The 23,390-nt window shown below is 37.3% G+C and overlaps 1 protein-coding gene across 1 annotated transcript; it reads right to left on the minus strand.

The window, feature by feature from the left end:
• Nucleotides 1-1,490: 1,490 nt before the first annotated feature.
• Nucleotides 1,491-18,883, minus strand: LOC121382067 (peroxisomal membrane protein 4-like). Its single transcript, XM_041511548.1, has 4 exons — nt 18,783-18,883; nt 15,924-15,986; nt 11,079-11,277; nt 1,491-3,443 (listed from the first exon to the last, which is right to left on the minus strand). Exons 1-4 carry the CDS (start codon nt 18,875-18,877, stop codon nt 3,192-3,194), a joined length of 609 nt encoding a protein of 202 aa, XP_041367482.1. The 5' UTR covers nt 18,878-18,883; the 3' UTR covers nt 1,491-3,191.
• Nucleotides 18,884-23,390: the final 4,507 nt, after the last annotated feature.

Here is a 23,390-nt window from a genome sequence, read left to right on the forward strand (position 1 = left end):
ATGATACAGGCAGGCAGTCAAAACTAAAAAAAGAAAAAAAGAGAAGAAAATTGATGTTTCATAAAATACTAATCTTCTTGTATATCCAAATAATATGACAAGCCAATCACCACAATCCCCTTCACAATTACACACAGCCAAACATTGCAGAGCTGCTTTCCTACAGTTGCATGCACGTCTACATCCCTTTTTACACAAAAACAGAACATAACAAGAGATGTGACAATGAACTTGCTTGATGAAGCGTAATTCAGTGTTTTGCACTTGTTGGGGATTGTGAAACCCCAGTCTCCAGGTGGGAGCTAACTCTAGTTCTGTACCCGACAGTGTCCTTCATATACTGTGCAGTTGATGTGCTGTACCAGATCATCTTTAGTAGGTGGAATGTACTCCATTCCTCGTTCTTTTGATAAACATCTTGTAACAGGATGCATCAACGTCCTCTTGGCTGCTGGTTCGATCATAAAGACACTAATGACACATGCGCTAGTGCTTCTGACAATGCTAGAAACGGAATTGGTAACCTCTTTGTAAACATTCACAGTATGCAATCAGGGCCGTAGCTAGGATTTGTTGTTGGGGGGGATTTTGGAGGGGGGCAACTGCCTCCCTTGCCCCCCTCCCCCGCTAGCTACAACCCTGGCAATGCTGCCTCCTTTTCCTTTGTTGACAAATCAGTTTTGCAACTAGTTACCGATCATTTGTAGTCACGTCTTTTTGATGTGGGACCCTCTAAGAATTATGGCAAATTGGTTTTTGTCATCGCTTCGTGGCCATTTGCACTGTATTTGTTAGGCAATAGTATGGCGGGCTGATCTAGCATGATGGCAGGAATCTAGCCAGGGTTGATTTCTTCTACACCTTGTCGAATTACACAAATAGAAAACCGTATCATTGATTTGAATCATTTTAGGAATCGCCAGGAAATAAAGGTAGAAGACCTGAGTGACTGGTTTGACTATAGTAATAAACTACCTAGGAGTCGTTTGAGACATCAACTAGAATATTGCCTTCCACCAACATTAGCCATCCAACTTCTGCCTTTAGTGACTTGGTAACCTCAATACCATTTCATTTGATCGGACTGCTTATACAGAGGTTTATGAAGTAAACATTAGATATTGTTTTAATGTTTCTTTCACTAGACTGGAAGAAAGAAGACTTGTTAGGGTGTCAAACTGTAGGAACTATGCAGTACTTTTATATGCAAACTGTATTCAAATTATAACACCACAATCACTGCTTCCCACCCAAGCCTCCAAAGGGGTCTATAATCTTCTTCTTGTAAGTCTGCAATGCTGTCCTCTTTTTGTTTTTCTCTGTGACCATGCATTACTATGTTCATCCTTTTTTTCTTACAATGAGTGATACTGGTAATGAAGACTTGAAAACTCTAGTGGATACTCTTATATTTCATAGTAAAGAGTCTTCTCGTGATGCAAACATGTGTCCACTGTACACTATAATCAAACATGCTAGGACAGATTGCAGTGTTTTGAAAATTTATTATGAGTAAAATTGTATTATAATATAGATTATGCAATTTGGTTTTTACAAAAATATTTTTCTTCATATTTATATACATTGTATTTATATTGATCCGGCAAGCCACTACAATTCAAGTAGTTACTGAATCATTTACAAATTACAAATAAACATATAATGATTAAAAATATCACCAACATGAACATGCACAAAAATAAAAATATATCCCTGGAAAAAAAGAGTGAACAAAACAAAATCAGTATTCAAATTTTACAGCAATCTTATATGTATTCTGATGATGTACATGATTTATATTACATCACATTTTGTAATTATACTCAGCAAATAGATGCCAGTTTCTCAAAAGACATGATTTGTTGCATAGGTCTGTCGAAATGTAAGTACCTGTATCAACAAGTATCAAATTTCCACTGGCTCTTCAGTTAAACCCATCCTGCACCGTTTCAAGTTCAACCTTCCTCAGTTATCACAATCTCCATCCAGCCTATAATTAAACCCATCCTCCGGTCCTTGAAAACACATAACCTGTCCAAACCAAGGCAATAATGTGTAGGTATACATGTCAGCTTGAAACAATATATACCTGTCTTAAGTTCTGTTCCCACTGAATCCACTTTCAAAACATTTCTCTGCATGTTTTATTTAGTCCGACTGGTCACAATAGCCATTTTATGTTATTTTGAAAGCATTTTAATGTGTTCACATTCAATACGTTTTAAGCGTTACATCAGCACAAGCTCTTGTTTTGTTCCAAGATGGATGCACCAACAGAAGAAAGTGAGGTGTAAGGATTTTTAAAGTTAAAATGCAATAAGTCATTTACATTCAATACCTAAATTGTTTCAGCCGATTTGTTTTAGCTGAAACAGTGTGATTTCAAACGGTTCAGAAAGCGTTTGGGGTAAAAATAAATCAGTGTTATAACAGCACTGTTACTGTAGTAGGAACAGCAAAATGTTTTCTGTCATTAAATGTCTTTAAAATGATTCTGACATGTTTTAAGATGTCAGAGAAATCACAGTTTTAATAAACTAATAACACATGGTGATGAAAACTACAGTATCACAATGACATCGACTAGGGTGGGTTTCATTTTAGGTATCTAGTACATATTGTATTAAGGCATTTCTTTTCATCTCATCTCTATAATTATCACAATGTCAATGTCATAAAAGTTATATAACATATTTTAGGGACCTTTTGCAGGTGTCGGACTTATGGTTAAAGACAACACAGTTAACTGTAAACAGCCTCATACAGCTCCATAACAAAAGATGTTATAAAACAATTTTCTTTTCAAAGTACATTAAATAATTGTGATACATTGATTATAAAAAAACAACAACAACATATAAACAACATTATCCTGACCCCTGTTATCTCACCAGCCCTGGGGATCTTGAGGTTGAGAAATGATCACATGACATAATTTTTACTTACAACTATCATGCTTATCCTGAACCACTGGTATCTTGAGCCATTTGGTTCAGTCCCTCATCATTAAGATAACAACCTATGATATATTTTCATGTGTGATAAATACATATACTCATACAATCATCAATTAAAAAATAATAATTCATAAAAAAATTTTTTATTTATGGACAAGGATGACAATTATAAAAGTTATAAAAGAGAAATTACATGTACAACATTTGATTGAAATTTCCTAAGAGTGAAGTTGATTATCTTTTGTTGTAAAATAAGAAATCTCTCAGACTGTGCCAGATGTTGCTGTCATCGTACAGGTAGGTCATGGAGGACTTGAGCGATGGCTGCAGTGTGTCCCGCTCGTATTCAAACAGCCACAGCACAATTCCCCACACTACAGCCGCAAACAGAGGGAATGGGTCGCTCTTTGGTTTGGGAATATAGCCACGCTTCACCGCGAGCTTGGCAAGTCCATACAGTATTCTTGATAGTAAGTACAGGTTGATCTGTGGAGAATTAAAACTAATTAAAAACAACAACATTTGGTACATATTATAATATAGGACCAATATTAAAAACTTTGAAAGGTACATGTAAAGTTAAAGCAGAAAATTATATACTGACAGAATTAAATAAATAGTAATAAAAACTACTGACAGCAATCAAAACCAGGGTTCAACAAAACCACTGACCCTTGATCCTGTTTAGTGAATTTGTGATCTAGACTAGTGGAAATTATTATCCATATGGTTCAACATAACCGAGTTAATAATAATCATACGAAGCACATGTGTAATAACAAGTGTAATGAGGTAATTGTGGGAAGCGACGTCATAACATGACGTTGCTTCTCCAGTCTTAGTTCAGACTGTGCATTTGAAATATGATGTCATTTCGTTGCCTCATTCTAGTTGTGGCTGGAACATTTTGAGTTGGGTCTTGTTGTTCATAAAGAAAACAACAATAATAATATGGATAATAAAGAAATTATTACACTCGCATGTGAGTCGTACTGATTTTATGAAACTCGTGTCAGGATTCATGTATTACCCTCGCTCTCACTCAGGCAATACACAAATCCTGACACTCGTTTCGTAAAATCAGTACGACACGAGCTCATTTAATAATCTCTATTTATCAACTGTCTTACTATAATAGCACTTACAGGGCACCAGCCAAAGTTTCTGTGAGGACTAGTGACTTTCTCAAACATTTGCCGAACACTGTGAGAAAACCTTCATCTACAGTGTTGGGAAGTTACCGACATTCAGTCCCACATTACACTATACAGACATATTATACTAGTGATTCCTTATTTCTTTCTATATTTTGGGTCTATATATCTAGTGCTATTTCTTCACTCCTAGTCTAAAGTACAGCTTACAATATCAGTGGTCAGTGTTTCTGCCAGAAAGAAATGTTTGGGTATGGTGCTATGGAAATTAATGCAACCACGGTCAACAGGGGGTATGGGGGACCTCTCGGTGCTATGGAAATTAATGCAACCACGGTCAACAGGGGGTATGGGGGACCTCTCCGAGAAAGAAAATGGGTTACGTTTAGGGTTAAGGTCAATAAAATCATACAGTAATGATAAGAGTAATTAATTTTGTCGAAAGGTTAACTTAAAAAAAAACAATTTGCAAAATGTTTTGGGTATGGCACCATACCTGTTTTACTCTCTGGCAGAAACCCTGGTAGTTAACTAACAACGGCTAACTTAAGCACACTCTAACACTGGACTAACAAAATGTTTGTTACTCCATGCTGCTTTCCCAACATTTTCATTATAATACTGAAAATGTCTGAAAATTGCCTAAAATAAAATTATTTCCAGAGTGAACCATGCTTTTGAATTATTATTATTATTATATTTTTTATAATTCCCAATGAATTCTATTACAAGTAAATAAACATTAGACAAATGCAGACCTAGCTGTTTAAGGGGAGCTACCTCTCACTCCCCATAACTCCCCTGAGACTAGTTCAATGAGCATAATATTTAGCTCCCCGTAGCATGTGAATATATATATGGTATCAATACGGTAATATCTTAAATGGCTCTCTGTAATCTAAGTTAGGAAAGCAATTAATCAGGGTTTTTTTCACTGCTAAGACTGCAAATGTAATTTTTATCAAATTTAATTACCATATATATGCATCACATATATACACATAAACAAATGTTTTAAAGCAATTACTGTCTTATAAGTATGTAAATGTTCTCACTAGAAATCAGTTTTCAATGTTGAAACTGTGAGTAAAAATGTGCACTCATGAGGAGGGTTTTATCTGATTTACACCTACTCTATTTGTCTAATATGTACATTAGCCAAACGCAGGGTCAGCTCGTTTTAGAAACAGTTATTGTTTGTTCCCACAGAATTAAAAAATCAGTTTTGGAAGTTGCCAAATGAAAAGCTTGCTTGTTGAACATATTAGGCAGGTGATAGCACTGCTACACGAAACATGTGTGCCCAGTAACTGTTTTACATATCTCGGCTGACAGAAACGATATTGCTTGCTAACAAAAAATGTTTGATTAATGCCAACAGTTCCTTACTGCTCAACCCAAATAGAACCCATTAGTCTTAACATGCATTCTTTGAATTCACTGGTTTAAAAAGTCAGTGATGGCATTTTTCCATAGCAAGGAAGAATTACTGCTCATTAAAATGCCCTGTATCCACAAACAAAATAGCTGCTGGGTAGAGAGAAGGAAAGGGAAAGAGGGAGGGAGTGTTGGAGATAGAGGGAGAGTGAGAAACAAAGAGAGACAGAGAAAGAGGGAGAGTTTACATAAATGTATTACCATAGAAGTCAAACCAGTTCATCTTAGTTTTTAAATATAACATTCAACACAGTCACTTGAAAATAACACAATGCAAAATAATTTATTTATGTCATTAATATATATATTTGCAATTGTAAGTATAATAAATTATTTGACTGGATTGTATAGACTTTGTTCATTATGATTAATTAATTAATTAATTTAATCTGACAATTTGGTGCATGATTGTGGTGTTTATATTCATTTTATATATAAGTATTAAAAAATGGATTTAAAAAGTGTTGAAATTACCCACATTTGTCACAATGAATTTTACAATGAAATTGTATTTCCTGACATCAAGTTATCAAAATTTTATAATGAAGCATGCCTATAGGGTGTATACAACCAAAACAAATCCCACAGATGACAATAGTAACATATGTGGCTAAAACCCCTACCTGCAGCCTATCAGTTGACATAAATGTCATGGATATAAATACTACTACCACCCCTCACTCTTAAAGTGAATCAGAAAAAAATTGGGGATCAAGCTGCTCATTTCTGAGATAACGGGTACTTTTTTTTTTTACAGGTACCCCATACATGTTCCAAGCACAAGGCTATTGACACAGTGGTACTAGATGAAATAAAATTGCATACATTTTTTGCCAAGATGAAACTATTTATTTTTACAACCAACAAACTCACATTTATCACCAATCACAAAACTTGTGGTGATAAATTTTCTATCAAAAGTTTGGTGCACCTTGCATTTTGACCCAGCCGGAAATTATTTGGTTTAGTACTACCTTCAACACATCCTGAGAAATCAGGTATTTCTTTCCCTTGATTTCAGTCTATCAGCTCCCTCCCCCCACTAGCTTCTTCTGTGCTTGAAGAAGATAAATACATATATACTAGTTCTGGTATATGTAAAAACACCCACCACCCCTTGTGTGGCTTTACACATGCAGTGCCTATAGTGTCATGCTTTGGCCACAACAGTCTAGACACCCCTCCCCAGCATAATTTCCTGCACAGGTGTCCACCAGATGTGAACCTGTCACAGGTATTGCATGTTATAGCAGCTACAAGGAAAATGCAGTTAACTTTCTCCTAACACACTGCCACACACTCACAAGGGAAAGGTAACTGGAGGTTCAAGTCAGCAAATCTCTCCTAACACACTGCCACACACTCACAAGGGAAAGATAACTGACAGTTCAAGTCAGCAAATCTCACCTAACACACTGCCACACACTCACAAGGGAAAGGTAACTGACAGTTCAAGTCAGCAAATCTCACCTAACACACTGCCACACACTCACAATGGAAAGGTAACTGACAGTTCAAGTCAGCAAATCTCACCTAACACACTGCCACACACTCACAAGGGAAAGATAACTGACAGTTCAAGTCAGCAAATCCCACCTAACACATTGCCACACACGCACAAGGGAAAGATAACTGAAGGTTCAAGTCAGCAAATCTCCCCTAGGGGTCATCCATTTAGTACGTACGCACAATTTTCCGATTTTTTGCATCCCCTCCCCCCCCGTACGCATGCATACGCCAGTGCCCATACCCCCCTTGCGTACATACGCAAAAGATCGTCAGTCAGTACCAGTAAATGTAGACAATGCCACCGTCGATGTCATCATGGTTATACTATAATTAATGAATACTGCTCATTGTACAAATGTATTAAACAACGCTTGACGACGAATAAAATGTTTCTAAATGTATTATAAACCGGAACGTCTGCTCTGTTTTAATTACAAAAAAATTCAAATCATGTTTAATGATTTAATCACAAAACTATAAAACTGGAACTAACTCGGAACTATAAACCTAAAAGTCGGAACTTAGTACCAGTAGGTACAACTTTTTGGGGCACATGACAACAAAATATTGATAAACAATAGGACTGCCTAGACCAATGAGAAAATTTGTAGTGTTATTCATCCAATGCCTCCCAAGGTACACCAAGGGCCTCAAAAATATTTCTGTAGATCGGCGGTGCAAATACAGGCTCTGCTTCCTCAGTTAAGACTGCGTCGCCGTTGAGGTGTTCAGGATCATCATGAATGGCCTCATAGGCATCCGGCCCTTCATCCATTGTTTCAACCGTATGCAAAGGGTTAGTATGGCGAACAAAACAGGCGCCGACGATTTAGAACGTCAGTAAATAATCAAATTAACTATATATATATATTTTAATTTTACCCTAATAACACCCCCCCCCACCCCGCCGTACGCAAAATGGCTCTTAAATTTTCAACCCCCCCCACCCACCCAAAATGCGTACGTTCTAAAGGTATGCCCCCCTAACACACTGTCACACACTCACAAGGGAAAGATAACTGACAGTTCGTCAGCAAATCTCACCTAACACACTGCCACACACTCACAAGGTAACTGATGGTTCAAGTCAGCAAATCTCACCTAACACACTACCACACACTCACAAGGGAAAGATAACTGACAGTTCAAGTCAGCAAATCTCACCTAACACACTAACAAGGGAAAGATAACTGACAGTTCAAGTCAGCAAATCTCACCTAACACACTGCCACACACTCACAAGGGAAAGGTAACTGGAGGTTCAAGTCAGCAAATCTCACCTAACACACTGCCACACACTCACAAGGGAAAGATAACTGGAGGTTCAAGTCAGCAAATCTAACCTAACACACTGCCACACACGCACAAAGGAAAGATAACTGACAGTTCAAGTCAGCAAATCTCACCTAACACACTGCCACACACTCAAGGGAAAGATAACTGACAGTTCAAGTCAACAAATCTAACCTAACACACTGCCACACACTCACAAGGGAAAGATAACTGACAGTTCAAGTCAGCAAATCTCACCTAACACACTACCACACACTCAAGGGAAAGATAACTGAAGGTTCAAGTCAGCAATCTCACCTAACACACTGCCACACACTCACAAGGGAAAGATAACTGACAGTTCAAGTCAGCAAATCTCACCTAACACACTGCCACACACTCAAGGGAAAGATAACTGGTGGTTCAAGTCAGCAAATCTCACCTAACACACTGCCACACACCCACACGGGAAAGGTAACTGGAGGTTCAAGTCAGCAAATCTCACCTAACACACTGCCACACACTCACAAGGGAAAGATAACTGGAGGTTCAAGTCAGCAAATCTAACCTAACACACTGCCACACACTCACAAGGGAAAGATAACTGGAGGTTCAAGTCAGCAAATCTCACCTAACACACTGCCACACACTCACAAGGGAAAGATAACTGGAGGTTCAAGTCAGCAAATCTCACCTAACACACTGCCACACACTCACAAGGGAAAGATAACTGGAGGTTCAAGTCAGCAAATCTAACCTAACACACTGCCACACACTCACAAGGGAAAGATAACTCGAGGTTCAAGTCAGCAAATCTCACCTAACACACTGCCACACACACACAAGGGAAAGATAACTGGAGGTTCAAGTCAGCAAATCTCACTTAACACACTGCCACACACTCACAAGGGAAAGATAACTGGAGGTTCAAGTCAGCAAATCTAACCTAACACACTGCCACACACTCACAAGGGAAAGGTAACTGGAGGTTCAAGTCAGCAAATCTCACCTAACACACTGCCACACACTCACAAGGGAAAGATAACTGACAGTTCAAGTCAGCAAATCTCCCCTAACACACTGCCACACACTCACAAGGTAACTGATGGTTCAAGTCAGCAAATCTCCCCTAACACACTGCCACACACTCACAAGGGAAAGATAACTGACAGTTCAAGTCAGCAAATCTCACCTAACACACTGCCACACACTCAAGGGAAAGATAACTGGTGGTTCAAGTCAGCAAATCTCACCTAACACACTGCCACACACCCACACGGGAAAGGTAACTGGAGGTTCAAGTCAGCAAATCTCACCTAACACACTGCCACACACTCACAAGGGAAAGATAACTGGAGGTTCAAGTCAGCAAATCTAACCTAACACACTGCCACACACTCACAAGGGAAAGATAACTGGAGGTTCAAGTCAGCAAATCTCACCTAACACACTGCCACACACTCACAAGGGAAAGATAACTGGAGGTTCAAGTCAGCAAATCTCACCTAACACACTGCCACACACTCACAAGGGAAAGATAACTGGAGGTTCAAGTCAGCAAATCTAACCTAACACACTGCCACACACTCACAAGGGAAAGATAACTCGAGGTTCAAGTCAGCAAATCTCACCTAACACACTGCCACACACACACAAGGGAAAGATAACTGGAGGTTCAAGTCAGCAAATCTCACTTAACACACTGCCACACACTCACAAGGGAAAGATAACTGGAGGTTCAAGTCAGCAAATCTAACCTAACACACTGCCACACACTCACAAGGGAAAGGTAACTGGAGGTTCAAGTCAGCAAATCTCACCTAACACACTGCCACACACTCACAAGGGAAAGATAACTGGAGGTTCAAGTCAGCAAATCTAACCTAACACACTGCCACACACGCACAAAGGAAAGATAACTGACAGTTCAAGTCAGCAAATCTCACCTAACACACTGCCACACACTCAAGGGAAAGATAACTGACAGTTCAAGTCAACAAATCTAACCTAACACACTGCCACACACTCACAAGGGAAAGATAACTGACAGTTCAAGTCAGCAAATCTCACCTAACACACTGCTACACACTCACAAGGGAAAGGTAAACGATGGTTAAGTCAGCAAATCTCCCCTAACACACTGCCACACACTCACAAGGGAAAGGTAACTGGTGGTTCAAGTCAGCAAATCTCCCCTAACACACTGCCACACACGCATAAGGGAAAGATAACTGACAGTTCAAGTCAGCAAATCTCACCTGACACACTGCCACACACTCACAAGGTAAATGATGGTCCAAGTCAACAAATCAGGCAGGCATACTTGAACAGTTTGTGATGGATACATCCCAAAAATCACTCACACCCCAAAGTTAGGATAAAACAAAACATTTAACAGTAAATTTTTGCTTAATGTTTTTAGTTTTAGTTCTTGAAGGATGAAGGAAGGACCACACAGATGAGAAAAAAAAACCCTGCAGCTACCGCACTAATACTATCAGCTAATACTTTTAGTTAGCTGTAAGGGATCTTTTCTATGCACCCACTGACAGGATAGTACATACCATAGCCTTTGTTACACCAGTTGCGGAGCACTGGCTGGAACCAATGGGTCCACCAGTGGGGATCTATCCTAGACTGACTGCCAGTCAGGCAAGCTCTTTACCACTAGCTAAAACATCCTAGATGATATAATAAGCAGCATAAAGTGTACATGTATGTATGCATCTAGACAGAAGATGTCACTCACCTGTTCGTTGACTTTGTTGTACTTGCCAAAAACGACAAATCCTGCACAGAAAGCTGCTATAAAAGAGTGATACTGGGATTTCTGGTCTTCCAAGAATCGGAACAGTGTTGTGAGACCTTTGTATGCAAACACAAAATATGCTAGATTTCTTGAGTGGATGAAAGTTGCTTCCAGGATTACTTTCATGCTCTCTATCAGACTGAAAATTAATATAAAAAGTTATTTATTAATTTGCTCAAAAGTTCCACTTCAGGGAGGACATAATCTTCAGAGTTAGACGAGACAATGCTACTGCTACTGTTCCAATGATCCAGTATAATCAATCAATGCGACGATCAACTATAAAAATCCATAATCGATTGACACAGAAAATGTTAACTGTAACAGTTATTACAGTTTAGATGATGGAATTGATGTAAATACATTTTGTATGTTGGGGCTGGTGTTTGTGTTTATGTTCATACATACCCGGTACATACAATTCTAGATTGTGTCACTAACAGTGGATTTGAATTGATTCCCAACTCTAGTCATCTCCCCCTGCTACCTCCCCCCTCAATTTCCAACACCTATTCACATATAACACTAGAACACTTACATGTAAGACACATGAAAATAAATAAACTGAATGATATAACACTAGTACACTTAGACAGATAAAAATATACAAACTGAATGATATAACACTAGTAGGCCTACACTTATAAAGACAGATAAAAATACACATGTACATGTATATATAAACTCACAGAATTTTTTTCCTGTGCATATACTGCACAAGATATATATATTTAATATTTAATGTTTTTAATGGTATCAAAGAAAAAAAAAATCAAAATTTTAATAAGACATTTACTGGTCATTCATATAAGTCACAAATTTCAACCATTTTTATATGTACAACTTTTACACTTTGTTTGAGACCATTTTATGTGGTGCAAAGGAATTATTTTCCACTAGTATGTATTATTGGAAATTGTACTTTGTGGACAATGCAAAATCCTGTGAAATTATATACAGACCCTTCTATAACCCCACAATACAAAATACTGCCTACTCATGTGAAATCTCTTATATGAGTTATAATAATACATGTATATAGAGTAGAATCTTGTTGGGTCAAACTAGGAATGGTCAAATACACCGCAACACTCGAACCAAAAATGAAATCACGAGTTACACTCATACGATGTTGACAGAATGATTGGGTCAAACTAACCGATGTGCCAAACACTTTCTTGTGCACCGACAGGGTTCGAGCTAACGGGATTCAACTGTATATAAATTATTTTTTTCAAAACTAGTATACATTCATGTACCGTACATTTGTTTTATATGCAAAACATCACTCTTTTGTTATACAATACAATAAAAATATTTGACAAATGAGATCTCTTTAAAAGCAGTAAGAAACATGTACAGGCATGTGTGCAGGAAAGAGGGGTTTTCGGGGCTTGAGTCTCTTTTGACAAAAACTTATTTTATGACTGTTTACAATGTTTAGTGAAAACAGAAAACAGTTCTCAATTACAAGCCATATAATTATATAGAGTATGTATATAAATGGAATTGCTACACAGTAACACGCTGTTGGACACTACAACTCATAAACAAATATCATTATATTAAGATCTACACCAACTCGCATGCATTTTTAAAAATGTTAAAGGGACACCCTAGTTTCAACCCGTGAAAATTAACATTAAGTTTAGTTAATCTACAAACCTGTAACACATGTGAATAAAGTTACATCTGAGTGAAACATAAGTCTGTGACTTTGAAATATTAAATACCCTCTAAAAATAGACTAAAACTCGACTCCATAACTGTTACTTCTCAGACGCACGTGCGTTTATAAAAATATGAGAAATATATTTTGTGACATTAAAAACACCAGGATGACCAGAAACACTTCGAATGTACAGAAATGGATAATGTAAACAATAAAATCTAAGTAAAGTATTATTTCAGTTATCCAAAATGGCTCTAATAGTAAAAACTATGCCTTAGTGTTTAAAAACTAGTGTATGTCCCTTTAATATAAATAAAATAATTGTGAACGCAGTTCTGTCTTTAGTGTCAGTGTACTGCACATCAAGTCTTTATCAACAACATACCGTACATGTCATACTATAAAGTAACAATTCAGGTGTAATATTCTACCATCATTGTATCAAAAATGAGATTTAATCTACCATACTGTAAACTGGGGGGGAAATGTGTGTGTATAAATTTGTGTCATTCGTGCACAACCTCAAGATGCAAAATGTATATGCATGCATTATTTTTAATGAAGATACAGAATGCTGATACCAATGGTTGTTCTCAAAATTTACACATTGCGAACATATGTTATGATGCACATTCACAAAAAAAAAAAAAACCCAACCATGTTGCAATGTTAATCCAGTTTACAGTACATGTACATACAATTTGGTGGTAATCTGTTAAAAAACATGTTTTTGGTGGGTTTAAAAAATAAATAAATTGGTGTCTCTCCTCATTGATCTGTGCACTTACTCTAGGTGGTCTTGCTTTAGATCGTACTTTGAAATCAATAAAGATCACCTGCACTTGGCAAGTGCAAGAGAGCACAATTTTTAAGCAGCCCGACCAGGGGTACCGACCATCCCCCAAATCCCTAATTTTATGACATGAAGACTCAGTCTATTGAAACCGTTACACTAATACAGGTCATAATACTTAAGCTGTTACGACTTTTACACTTGATTTAGAAATAAGAACATTTATTTTAAAGGGACATACCCTAGTTTTTAAAAACTAAGGCATACTTTTTTACTATTACAGCCATTTTTGATAACTGTAATCATTCTTTACTTAGATTTTATTGTTTAGATTATCCATTTCCGTACATTCGAAGTGTTTTTGGTCATCCTAGTGTTTTCAATATCGCAAAATGCATTTATCATATTTTTAAAAACACATGGGTGTCTGAGAAGTAACAGCTATGGAGTCCAGTTTTAGTCAATTTTTATAGAGGGTATTTCACCATTTCAAATTCACACTCATGTTTCACTCAATTGTAACTTTATCCAAATGTGTTACAGGTTTGTAGATTAACTGAAATTAGTGTTCATGTTCACGTGCTGAAACTAGGGCATGTCTCTTTAAAGGAATGCTTAAGCAAGGCTTTTGGACTGGTATGCATATTCAACGATATATAATGCACATTATTGCTTAATATCAAGAAGTATATTATTATATTTAATTAATAAAATGGTTAAATGTGACAGTTATTAAATATAACAGGTGCAGCCATTTTGTTCCATTCTAGTGAATATGCAATCTGGTGGTTACGTAATGCTTAATGTGTAACGTCAGGAATGAGTCTTAGATCTAGAGAAACAAATCTACCTGGTTTTTACGGGATGATAAAATAGGCATGCATTACAATGTTCTGTAATAATATACATCCCAGTAAGCCAGCAATAAGTATATATTATTGTTCAATACAAAATAAACCACGATTGTCAAAGTGGCTACACCACAATTAAGTCAAAATAATTACACCATGTTTTGTCCATGCATTAACCTACGTACTGAAATGATACACAGAGTGTTTTCTTAGTAAATTGGACTATTATGTTAGTTGCCTCTACCTGTGATTCCTGATTGGCAGTGTGTATTTGATAGGTAACCAGACGAGTCAATTAATTACCGCTGTCTAGTCACAAAAATACATACTGTAATTGTGTAATATTACCTGTCACCCATAAATTGGTAATGGACATGGTTTATTACTGTAAATAGTTCTGTAAAATTATTGATTAAGTAGACTTTCCAATCTAAAACCAAAGAACTGACCAATTACATAGTCCCCCAAAAAAGAAAATTATCACTTGGGTATTGTGGGTTGTCGTTTTTGCTCCAACAGAAAGAAATGTTTTATTTAACGACGCACTCAACACATTTTATTTACGGTTATATGGCGTCAGTCATATGGTTAAGGACCACACAGATTTTGAGAGGAAACCCGCTGTCGCCACTACATGGGCTACTCTTCCGATTAGCAGCAAGGGATCTTTTATTTGTTCTTCCCACAGGCAGGATAGCACAAACCATGGCCTTTGTTGAACCAGTTATGGATCACTGGTCGGTACAAGTGGTTTACACCTACCCATTGAGCCTTGCAGAGCACTCACTCAGGGTTTGGAGTCGGTATCTGGATTAAAAATCCGATGCCTCGACTGGGATCCGAACCCAGTACCTACCAGCCTGTAGACCGATGGCCTACCACGACGCCACCGAGGCCGGTTTGCTCCAACATAGCATACTAATAGGCTTAATAGTGTACATTTTTCCCATTGGATTATTTAACAGAGAAAACTACCATAACCCCATTTTGTTCCGTTAATGCAACTTGAAATATATTTAGTTAAATAGTCTATTATATATTATCACGTCATTTATGTTGTTTTACAAGTCAGGTTGATCAAACAGAAGCGCCTTGTCATAAATTACTGCTTTTGTTTACATTGTGCATACAGGAATTGGTCGGAGCTGACGTCATTTCACCCCAAGTTAGAGTACTGGACACCTTGAAAAAAAAAAAAAATGGCTGCTCCCAGTTAGCAGGAATAATCATGGGGTTTTTTAATGCATCTTTCCAACACATAAGGCTCATGTTTGAGTTTACTCTCTCTTTAAAAAGAAAATGGAGAAGAAAAAGATTTGATGATTGAAACTAACTAAACTCATTTGTTTTCTTATGAATGTGAAGAAGAAGAACCAGGATTTCCCTCACCCTAAAAAAAAACCCCAAGCAAAACAATGTTTATATCAAAAGTGAAAATAAATAACAATGAATTTATAAGATAATCTTACCTTGTATTTTTAAATAGAAATGTCATAACAAGAGCATGAGGAAATCTGACTTTAGCACCATAACTGAAAAAACAAATACGTGTACACAGTACTACACATTTCAAGAACACCAATTTGATATATAAGGAGTATGAGGTGTGTAACAGTCAATCTAAGGAAATCTAAGGGCAATGCTGAATATGGAGAGATCATAGAATGTCAAATGTCAAATGTACAATTCACTGAGGATCAAGGAATCTGGAACATGTGGCACCTTTTTGGAATCCTCCTTCTGTAGAAAGACTCACTGTATATTTCCATATATATACTCCACAAAAATAAGGTATGTGTTCCAAGCCACAGGATTTCACAGAAACAATCGTTTCTGATAGTGTGTCATTTCTGGTAGTGTGTCAGTAACATTTTGGCAAAATTAAAGATCCAAATATTGGCTACTCGTCATCACGTAGCACAAAAGTTTTTATGCTGATTTTTAAAAAACAAACATGCTTGCAATCAGTTTTGCCTTGGTGCACTAACAAGCCACACGATTTAAAATTTCATGGGAAATACATGTACTTTTTCGGTTCCACTGATTGTGATCATGGGAACCTATCGCAAAACTGGGTTTTTTTAAATAATATATATATATATATATATACACATATATATATATATATATATATATATATATATATATATATATATATATATATATACATATATATATACACATGTGTATATATATTTTTTTTTGAATAGTCTTACTTGATATAATAATCATGGAAAACGAAATTTCGGTTCCGTGATTTTACCGACTCGCTACTGGAAACAATCATCCATGGGCCCGACTAATTTTTATTAAACTTAGCTAAAGGCAACACTTGCTATGCCCCCACCCCCAGTTTTAAATTTGACCCTCACACTCAGATCATAATCCACCATTACAATGATTACTGAAAAACATGTTTCCCATGTGTTCCAGAGATCAAGGGACATGGAACCCAAAAATCTATTTCTCATAAAATGTTAAATTATACGGCTTGGTGCACTAGGAATAACCCTTCAACCTCTGAATCTGCCAATATTCTTGGTAAATACCCTAATACCGGTAGTCAGAATAATTACATGAATTACTAGTAACAGGAGTTCAAAATTGTTAAAAAAAATTCACTTCCGTTCAAAAAGTGTCAGTCAGATATATATATGAACTTGACTCACATACTTTTCCCCACTTGCCCTACCTTAATATTAGGACTGTAGGATCAAATCTCCTCCTTGGACTAATTGGGTTTTGCTCATCCCAACCAGAGTTATTTGACGGGTTTATCATTAGCTATAGTATTTGCTGTCCTGTTTGTGGGAAAGTAAATATAAAAGATCCCTTGCTACTAATGGAAAAATGTAACAGGTTTCATCTCAAAGCTATGTCTTAATTACAAAATGTTTGACATTCAACAGGTGCCCCTATGTCACTAATAATTACGTTAGACAGGGTACGCCGAAGGTGGTTACAGCAAATGCTGGTCAACTCACCCCAAAACCAATTGTTAACAACTATGATAAATTACTATCCTACCTTTAATTACTGTTTTTGGGTGTGTGTTTTTTTTGTTAACAGCCCTCTACGTTAACTTTTCCATCTAGGAGGCAGACGACGCATTCTTGTATTTTTAAATAGATAGTATGAAATGTTTTAGTCACCAAATGAAAAAAATGGCCGAATATGCAACCATATCGGTTGCAATGTAGAGGGCTGGGTTAGATTTCTACAACATTTTTACAAGACAGAAATCATGAAAAAAACCCATTGCAATGAAACAGATTTGACATAATACATGATAACTCTGCCACCTATATCGCCTTTGTTCAGATCTCCAACGACAAAAATCATATAATTTTTTGCTGGTTGCTATTTTGATTTTTTTTAATGAGGGTGGAAGGACGTGATGTAATCTAAAAACTTCATGACATATGGTATAATGCTATCGTGATGATGTCATATTAATGTCACATACTTCAGAGGCTTCCAATCCTTTTGAAGAGTATTCTATAAAAAACATAAAATGGCAGACAGTGAGAAATTACATAGGTAACATGCTTAGGAAGGACTTTCCTTTGGCACTGTCACTAACCCTAACCCTAACTTTTTTATAAGTATTTATAATGGTCTTTATACATGACAGTGCCAAAGGAAAGTCCTATCTTTCTGTCTGGACAAAATGTTAGTAAAATCTATTGGTAATTAAAGGTAGGAGAGTAAATTATCGTAGTTGTTAACAATGTGGTTGGACTTTAGTCTGACCACACATCGTGTCATTGGCCTCTCCCTCTGGGCCTGGTGAGCGCTTTACACCATTTTGGGCATTACAATCAAAATTGACCAACTGCTGGGGCGAGTTGGTGGGGCAGAGTTGGTTTTGGGAGGAGCTGACCTGCTCCCGTTTCAGCTATTTAGGGACGGTCCATAAATGTCAATGGTTTTCATAATACTAACAATGTTAGGATTGGGTTTGACCCCCATCCCCACCTCCCCTAATCCTAAAATAAAAACATTGATATAATGTGTACGAAACATTGACCTTCGATGGACCGATGTTTTACCTGAAAAGCAATCCGAACATGGCTTTTACCCCCTCCCCCCCTTCCGAACATTGTTCGGATTGTGAAGCACATCGATATTTATGGACCGTCCCTTATTAACAATGTCACGCAGAGCTGACCTAATCATTGTGGTTTTAGGTGATTACGTTATCTCCGAACCACAACAACAGAACAGTTCGGGTGCACTGCACTAACACAGGTCTACTGTTGGGAACACCACAAAATAAAGTAAATTTTCTTTTATAACAGCTTAAAATATTGTCTAAATATACGTACATTGCGCCATTCCGGAAACCTTTGATTACAGCTAGAAGAGGCTTGTATTTTCCAGAACTTAGCAGACGATTAATCTGTTCCATGGAGGCTGCCATTGTTGTTCTTTCTTAGTATTATCCTCCTATAAATAACAACCCTCCTGTTATTTTCCGCACTGCTTTGCTCACTTGCACATGCCAGCGGGGGCGACCCCCTCTCCTACCCACCCCAAACCTTTTTCTCTCCCACCCACCCGAAACCTTTTTCTCTCCTGGACGGAGGAGCCGGCGAAAGTCGACACCTGCGCTCATGACAAGCGTGTGCCACAACGGCTTGTTCTGAATGTGCACGTTTAAAACCTATGACCTGACCTGACCTCATTTTGCGCTAGCACGTCTTTAGAACTTACAGAATTAGTCAGTCTTTGCGATTTTTGTGCCTAACCTAAAATAAATAGCTGAAATTGCAATATACATATATGTTCACAATTTATTTAAGGATGTCCCAAGAACAACATGCTGAAAATCCACCAAAATACTCCATAGGGAAATAGGCCTAATTTGCATAAATCCGATAAATGGCTGCCAACGTATTTAATAAAAATAGTTTTGGGGTAGCTAGGGGAGTTGTTCAATAAATTGCTCATTTGATCCCGCACTTTCTTCATTTGCTTAATTCCAATATGGCCATCAAAATACCTTAAAATAGACAATTTTGCGTCTACATATGTGCTTTTTTCCCCGAGATCTTGACGTTATGTACATATTATTTGAAGAAGAAAGGAAGGAAATGTTTTATTTAACGACGCACTCAACATATTTTATTTACGATTATATGGCGTCGGATTTGAAAAAGAGGAAGCTATTCAAACATAATAAATAAATTTGCAGTTTTATCGAAAACGTCCTTCAGTCGCATATTTTCAATATGGTCGCCAACGTACAACAAAATAGGTATGATTTGGAAATAATGAAACTATTCTACTCATGTGCAATGATGTATTTATTATATTAGTCCTTAATTCACATAAATCCAAAATGGCTGCCAAGCATAACATGTCAGAAAGATCATGGAGATCTCTAGGATTGAAATTATAATGACTGCGAGGCGGTAAGTAAACCGAACGTAGAATAATAGTTCTACGAGTTGTGATCTTTGCAGCAACCATTGGTATTTAATATTATTATACTCTAAATAATATTTTTATTAACTTGAATGACTTTTAAAACACCCACAGCTGTTCTATTATCAGTTTCCTGAAATGTATGATGGATGTTATAGCATCAAATATTAATAGTAGGTCTACTAGTGTTAGGCCTAAGAGTCATTCAGAGGATTGTATGTATATATATATATATATATATATATATATATATATATATATATATATATATATATATATTTATTTATTTATTTACTAAAAGACTTAATGCATCAAAACTGGATCTAAGCTCACACGGCATTTCTATTGTGTGAATGGATTAGTCACAGGGGGAAATGTGGAAATTATTTTAACTTTCTCCTTTGGATGTGGTTATGACTTTTGAGATGGTAAACTATGTTGATGTGAATCATCCATCTCAGTCACATCCATGTCCAAAGAATGAAATGCATTACTGTTCGGCACAAAGCGGGTTTTTTTAATATCTTCTTTAAGCGTCCCAAACTGCAATCCTTGTTCTGAATTTTGGACTTTTTTCTTGCAAAGGTTTGCTAAGACCTGATTCCCCAGTACTTGAACCCTTTATGGAATTCTTTTAATCCGAAGAACAGCTGGGTCGTTATACTAACTAACGTTTGACCAGTTGCCAGTCTCTGAGCATTTTGAATGTCGGAAACCACACATATATATTCACCATAAAGCTGAGTTGGCTGTGTAAAACGGATGAAACATGCAATAAAGGATCTCCCCGGGAGTGGCTGTTCTGCTATGTAGACGAGGCACTAGATAGATTCATAGAATCAACCACTATTTTGGTAAATGCTCATTCGACTCTGTTGTGTGCAAAGATACGGCCCTGATCAAGTATTACGGTTTTGTCGTACATATTTAAGTATTTTGGCTACCATATTGTCTGAAATGAAACACTGTTTGTAGACTTTGACAGCCGCGGCATAAGCTGAACCTGATGCAACATATGTCGAGGGCTCCACAACCTGACTGTCTTCAATAAACGACAGTTATTCATTCGTTCGTTCATTCATTCATTCATTCATTTATTCATTCATTCATTTATTCCATAAACGATATATGTTGAATGTTTCTCAAACTTCCACCTTGGGCACTCTCGCGAGTACGCTGTTTTCTCTTGTAATTGGTGCATGTCATATTGTTTTGACATGCTTTGCTGACATGATCATATTGGTCACAAATAGCACACGTCAATTTACTACAACATGAATTTTGCCCATATGCAAACTTTTAGCATTTAAAACACCGCAAGAGGTTAGGAATGGATGGCACAACATGTATATCCAAAATAACCGGCTTTGACTGAGAAAGGGAAGGTATGTTAACAATCAACTGTTCGTCGAAACTACTTCATTATTTCAATGAACCTTTGACTGAGACAACACCTTGTGAGGAAAGATCTAAGAAGGTTTCTGGAATGGCTCTCAGTGCACATTCTACCAACAATGATTCATTTTGTATTTTTCTTTACGCTTTTCGGCTCTCCGGCAAACCCTTCAAGCGCTTATGGAATTGCATACTGAGATAGCTTGCGCAAGGCCCCATCATCGAATGAACTGATGTCGAGAAACCGTGGCCACGTTTGCGAAGAAATGACTTTAATATACTTCGGCGACAGCAGGTTTCCTCTAAAAACAGTGTCAAAATGACCATATGTTTGGCGTCCAATAGCCGATGATAAGATAAACAAATCAATGTGCTCTAGTGGCGTCGTTAAATAAAACAAACTTTACTTTACTTTACTCGTAACATTATGCAAAGTCATGGACTCTTCAACATTAGACATAAAAAAAATAAGGAATGGAAGGAAGAAAGGAATGTTTTATTTAACGACGCACTCAACACATTTTATTTACGTTTGTATGGCGTCAGACATGTGGTTAAGGACCACACAGATATTGAGAGAGGAAACCCGCTGTCATCACTTCATGGGCTACTTTTTTCGATTAGCAGCAAGGGATCTTTTATATGCACCATCCCACAGACATGATAGTACATACTAAGGCCTTTGTTACACCAGTTGAGGAACATTGGCTAGAACGAGAAATAGCCCAATGGGTCCACCGACGGTGATCGATCCTAGACCGATCGCGCATCAAGCGGACACTTTACCACTGAGCTATGATACGGAATGGATCCTTGTTGGTAGAATGTGCATTCCAGAACCTTTCTAAGATCTTTCCCTATAAGGTGTGATCTCAATCAAACGAATAGAGGTTCGTCGAAATAATCAACTAGTTTCGACGAACACTTTGATCGTTACAATTGACAAACCTCCCCTTCCTCAGTCAGTTATTTACATATACTCCTCGTCTGATGCCGAATGAAGAGAAGAAGATAAAGAAATCACAAATAATAATTTGGAATTTTCCAAATACATGTATACCCCCTTACACACAATTTCTATTTAAGTCACACAATACACAGAAAACCATCAATCGAATTATTTCACAGGTGGCGCTATGTATTCAGTTTTATCGTTACTTTATTGATGTTTTCATGTATCAACCAGTTAACAGCACACCTCATGTTACATGTACTTAATAATTCGATTACGATGATTATGTGCTTCACAAACATCAATATCACAGGTGAAGCTATGTATTCAGTTTTATCGTTACTTTATTGATGTGTTCAGGTATGAACCAGTTAACTGCACCTCATGTTACACTTTCTTAATAATTCGATTATGATGATTACTTGCTTTACAAACATCAATATTAAATACATGACACACATTGGTAAGCTGGACATGTTTGGAAGATGAAAGCAAGTTTAATTTAAATCTGTATAATAAGGCGACATATTACTGGCATAGTTTGTGATAAATGATTTATTAATTGATGAGATTATTAATATTTTGGTCAGTACGTTCGTTGTAAAATAAATCACACGTATAACCTGACGAATCTGCCACTGCTGTTTAGTCTGTGCTAGCTGTCGACTCTTCTTTTACGAAGGCATGGAGAAAACGTCTTGTAGTTAGGTATGCTACATACTACTTTAATATACCAGTCATGGTGCACTGGCTGGAACGAGAAATAACCAAATGGACCCACCACCCAGGATCAATCCTAAACCGACAGCGCATCATTCATTCATTTCCACATATTTTCGTGCTTATATCCAATTAAGGTTCAAGCACGTTGTCCTGGGCACACATCTGGGCTGTCTGTCCAGGACAGTAGGTTAGTTGTTAGTTGGTTAGTGGTTAGTGATAGAGAAGAGGGTGCAGTGGTCTTACACCTACCCACCGAGCCCTAAAGAACTCGCTCTGGGTTGGAGCCGGTACCGGGCTGCCAACCCTGTACGCACCAGGCGAGCGCTTTACCACTGGGCTAACCATGTGGGGACGTAGACATGCATAAACATACGCACGTCCGTGAATACCTGCGATGAATTCTACCACATAGTTGAAAATATGAATCGATATTTAC

This window comes from Gigantopelta aegis, chromosome 9, assembly GCF_016097555.1.
Source record: "Gigantopelta aegis isolate Gae_Host chromosome 9, Gae_host_genome, whole genome shotgun sequence".
Lineage (NCBI taxonomy): Eukaryota > Metazoa > Mollusca > Gastropoda > Neomphalida > Peltospiridae > Gigantopelta > Gigantopelta aegis.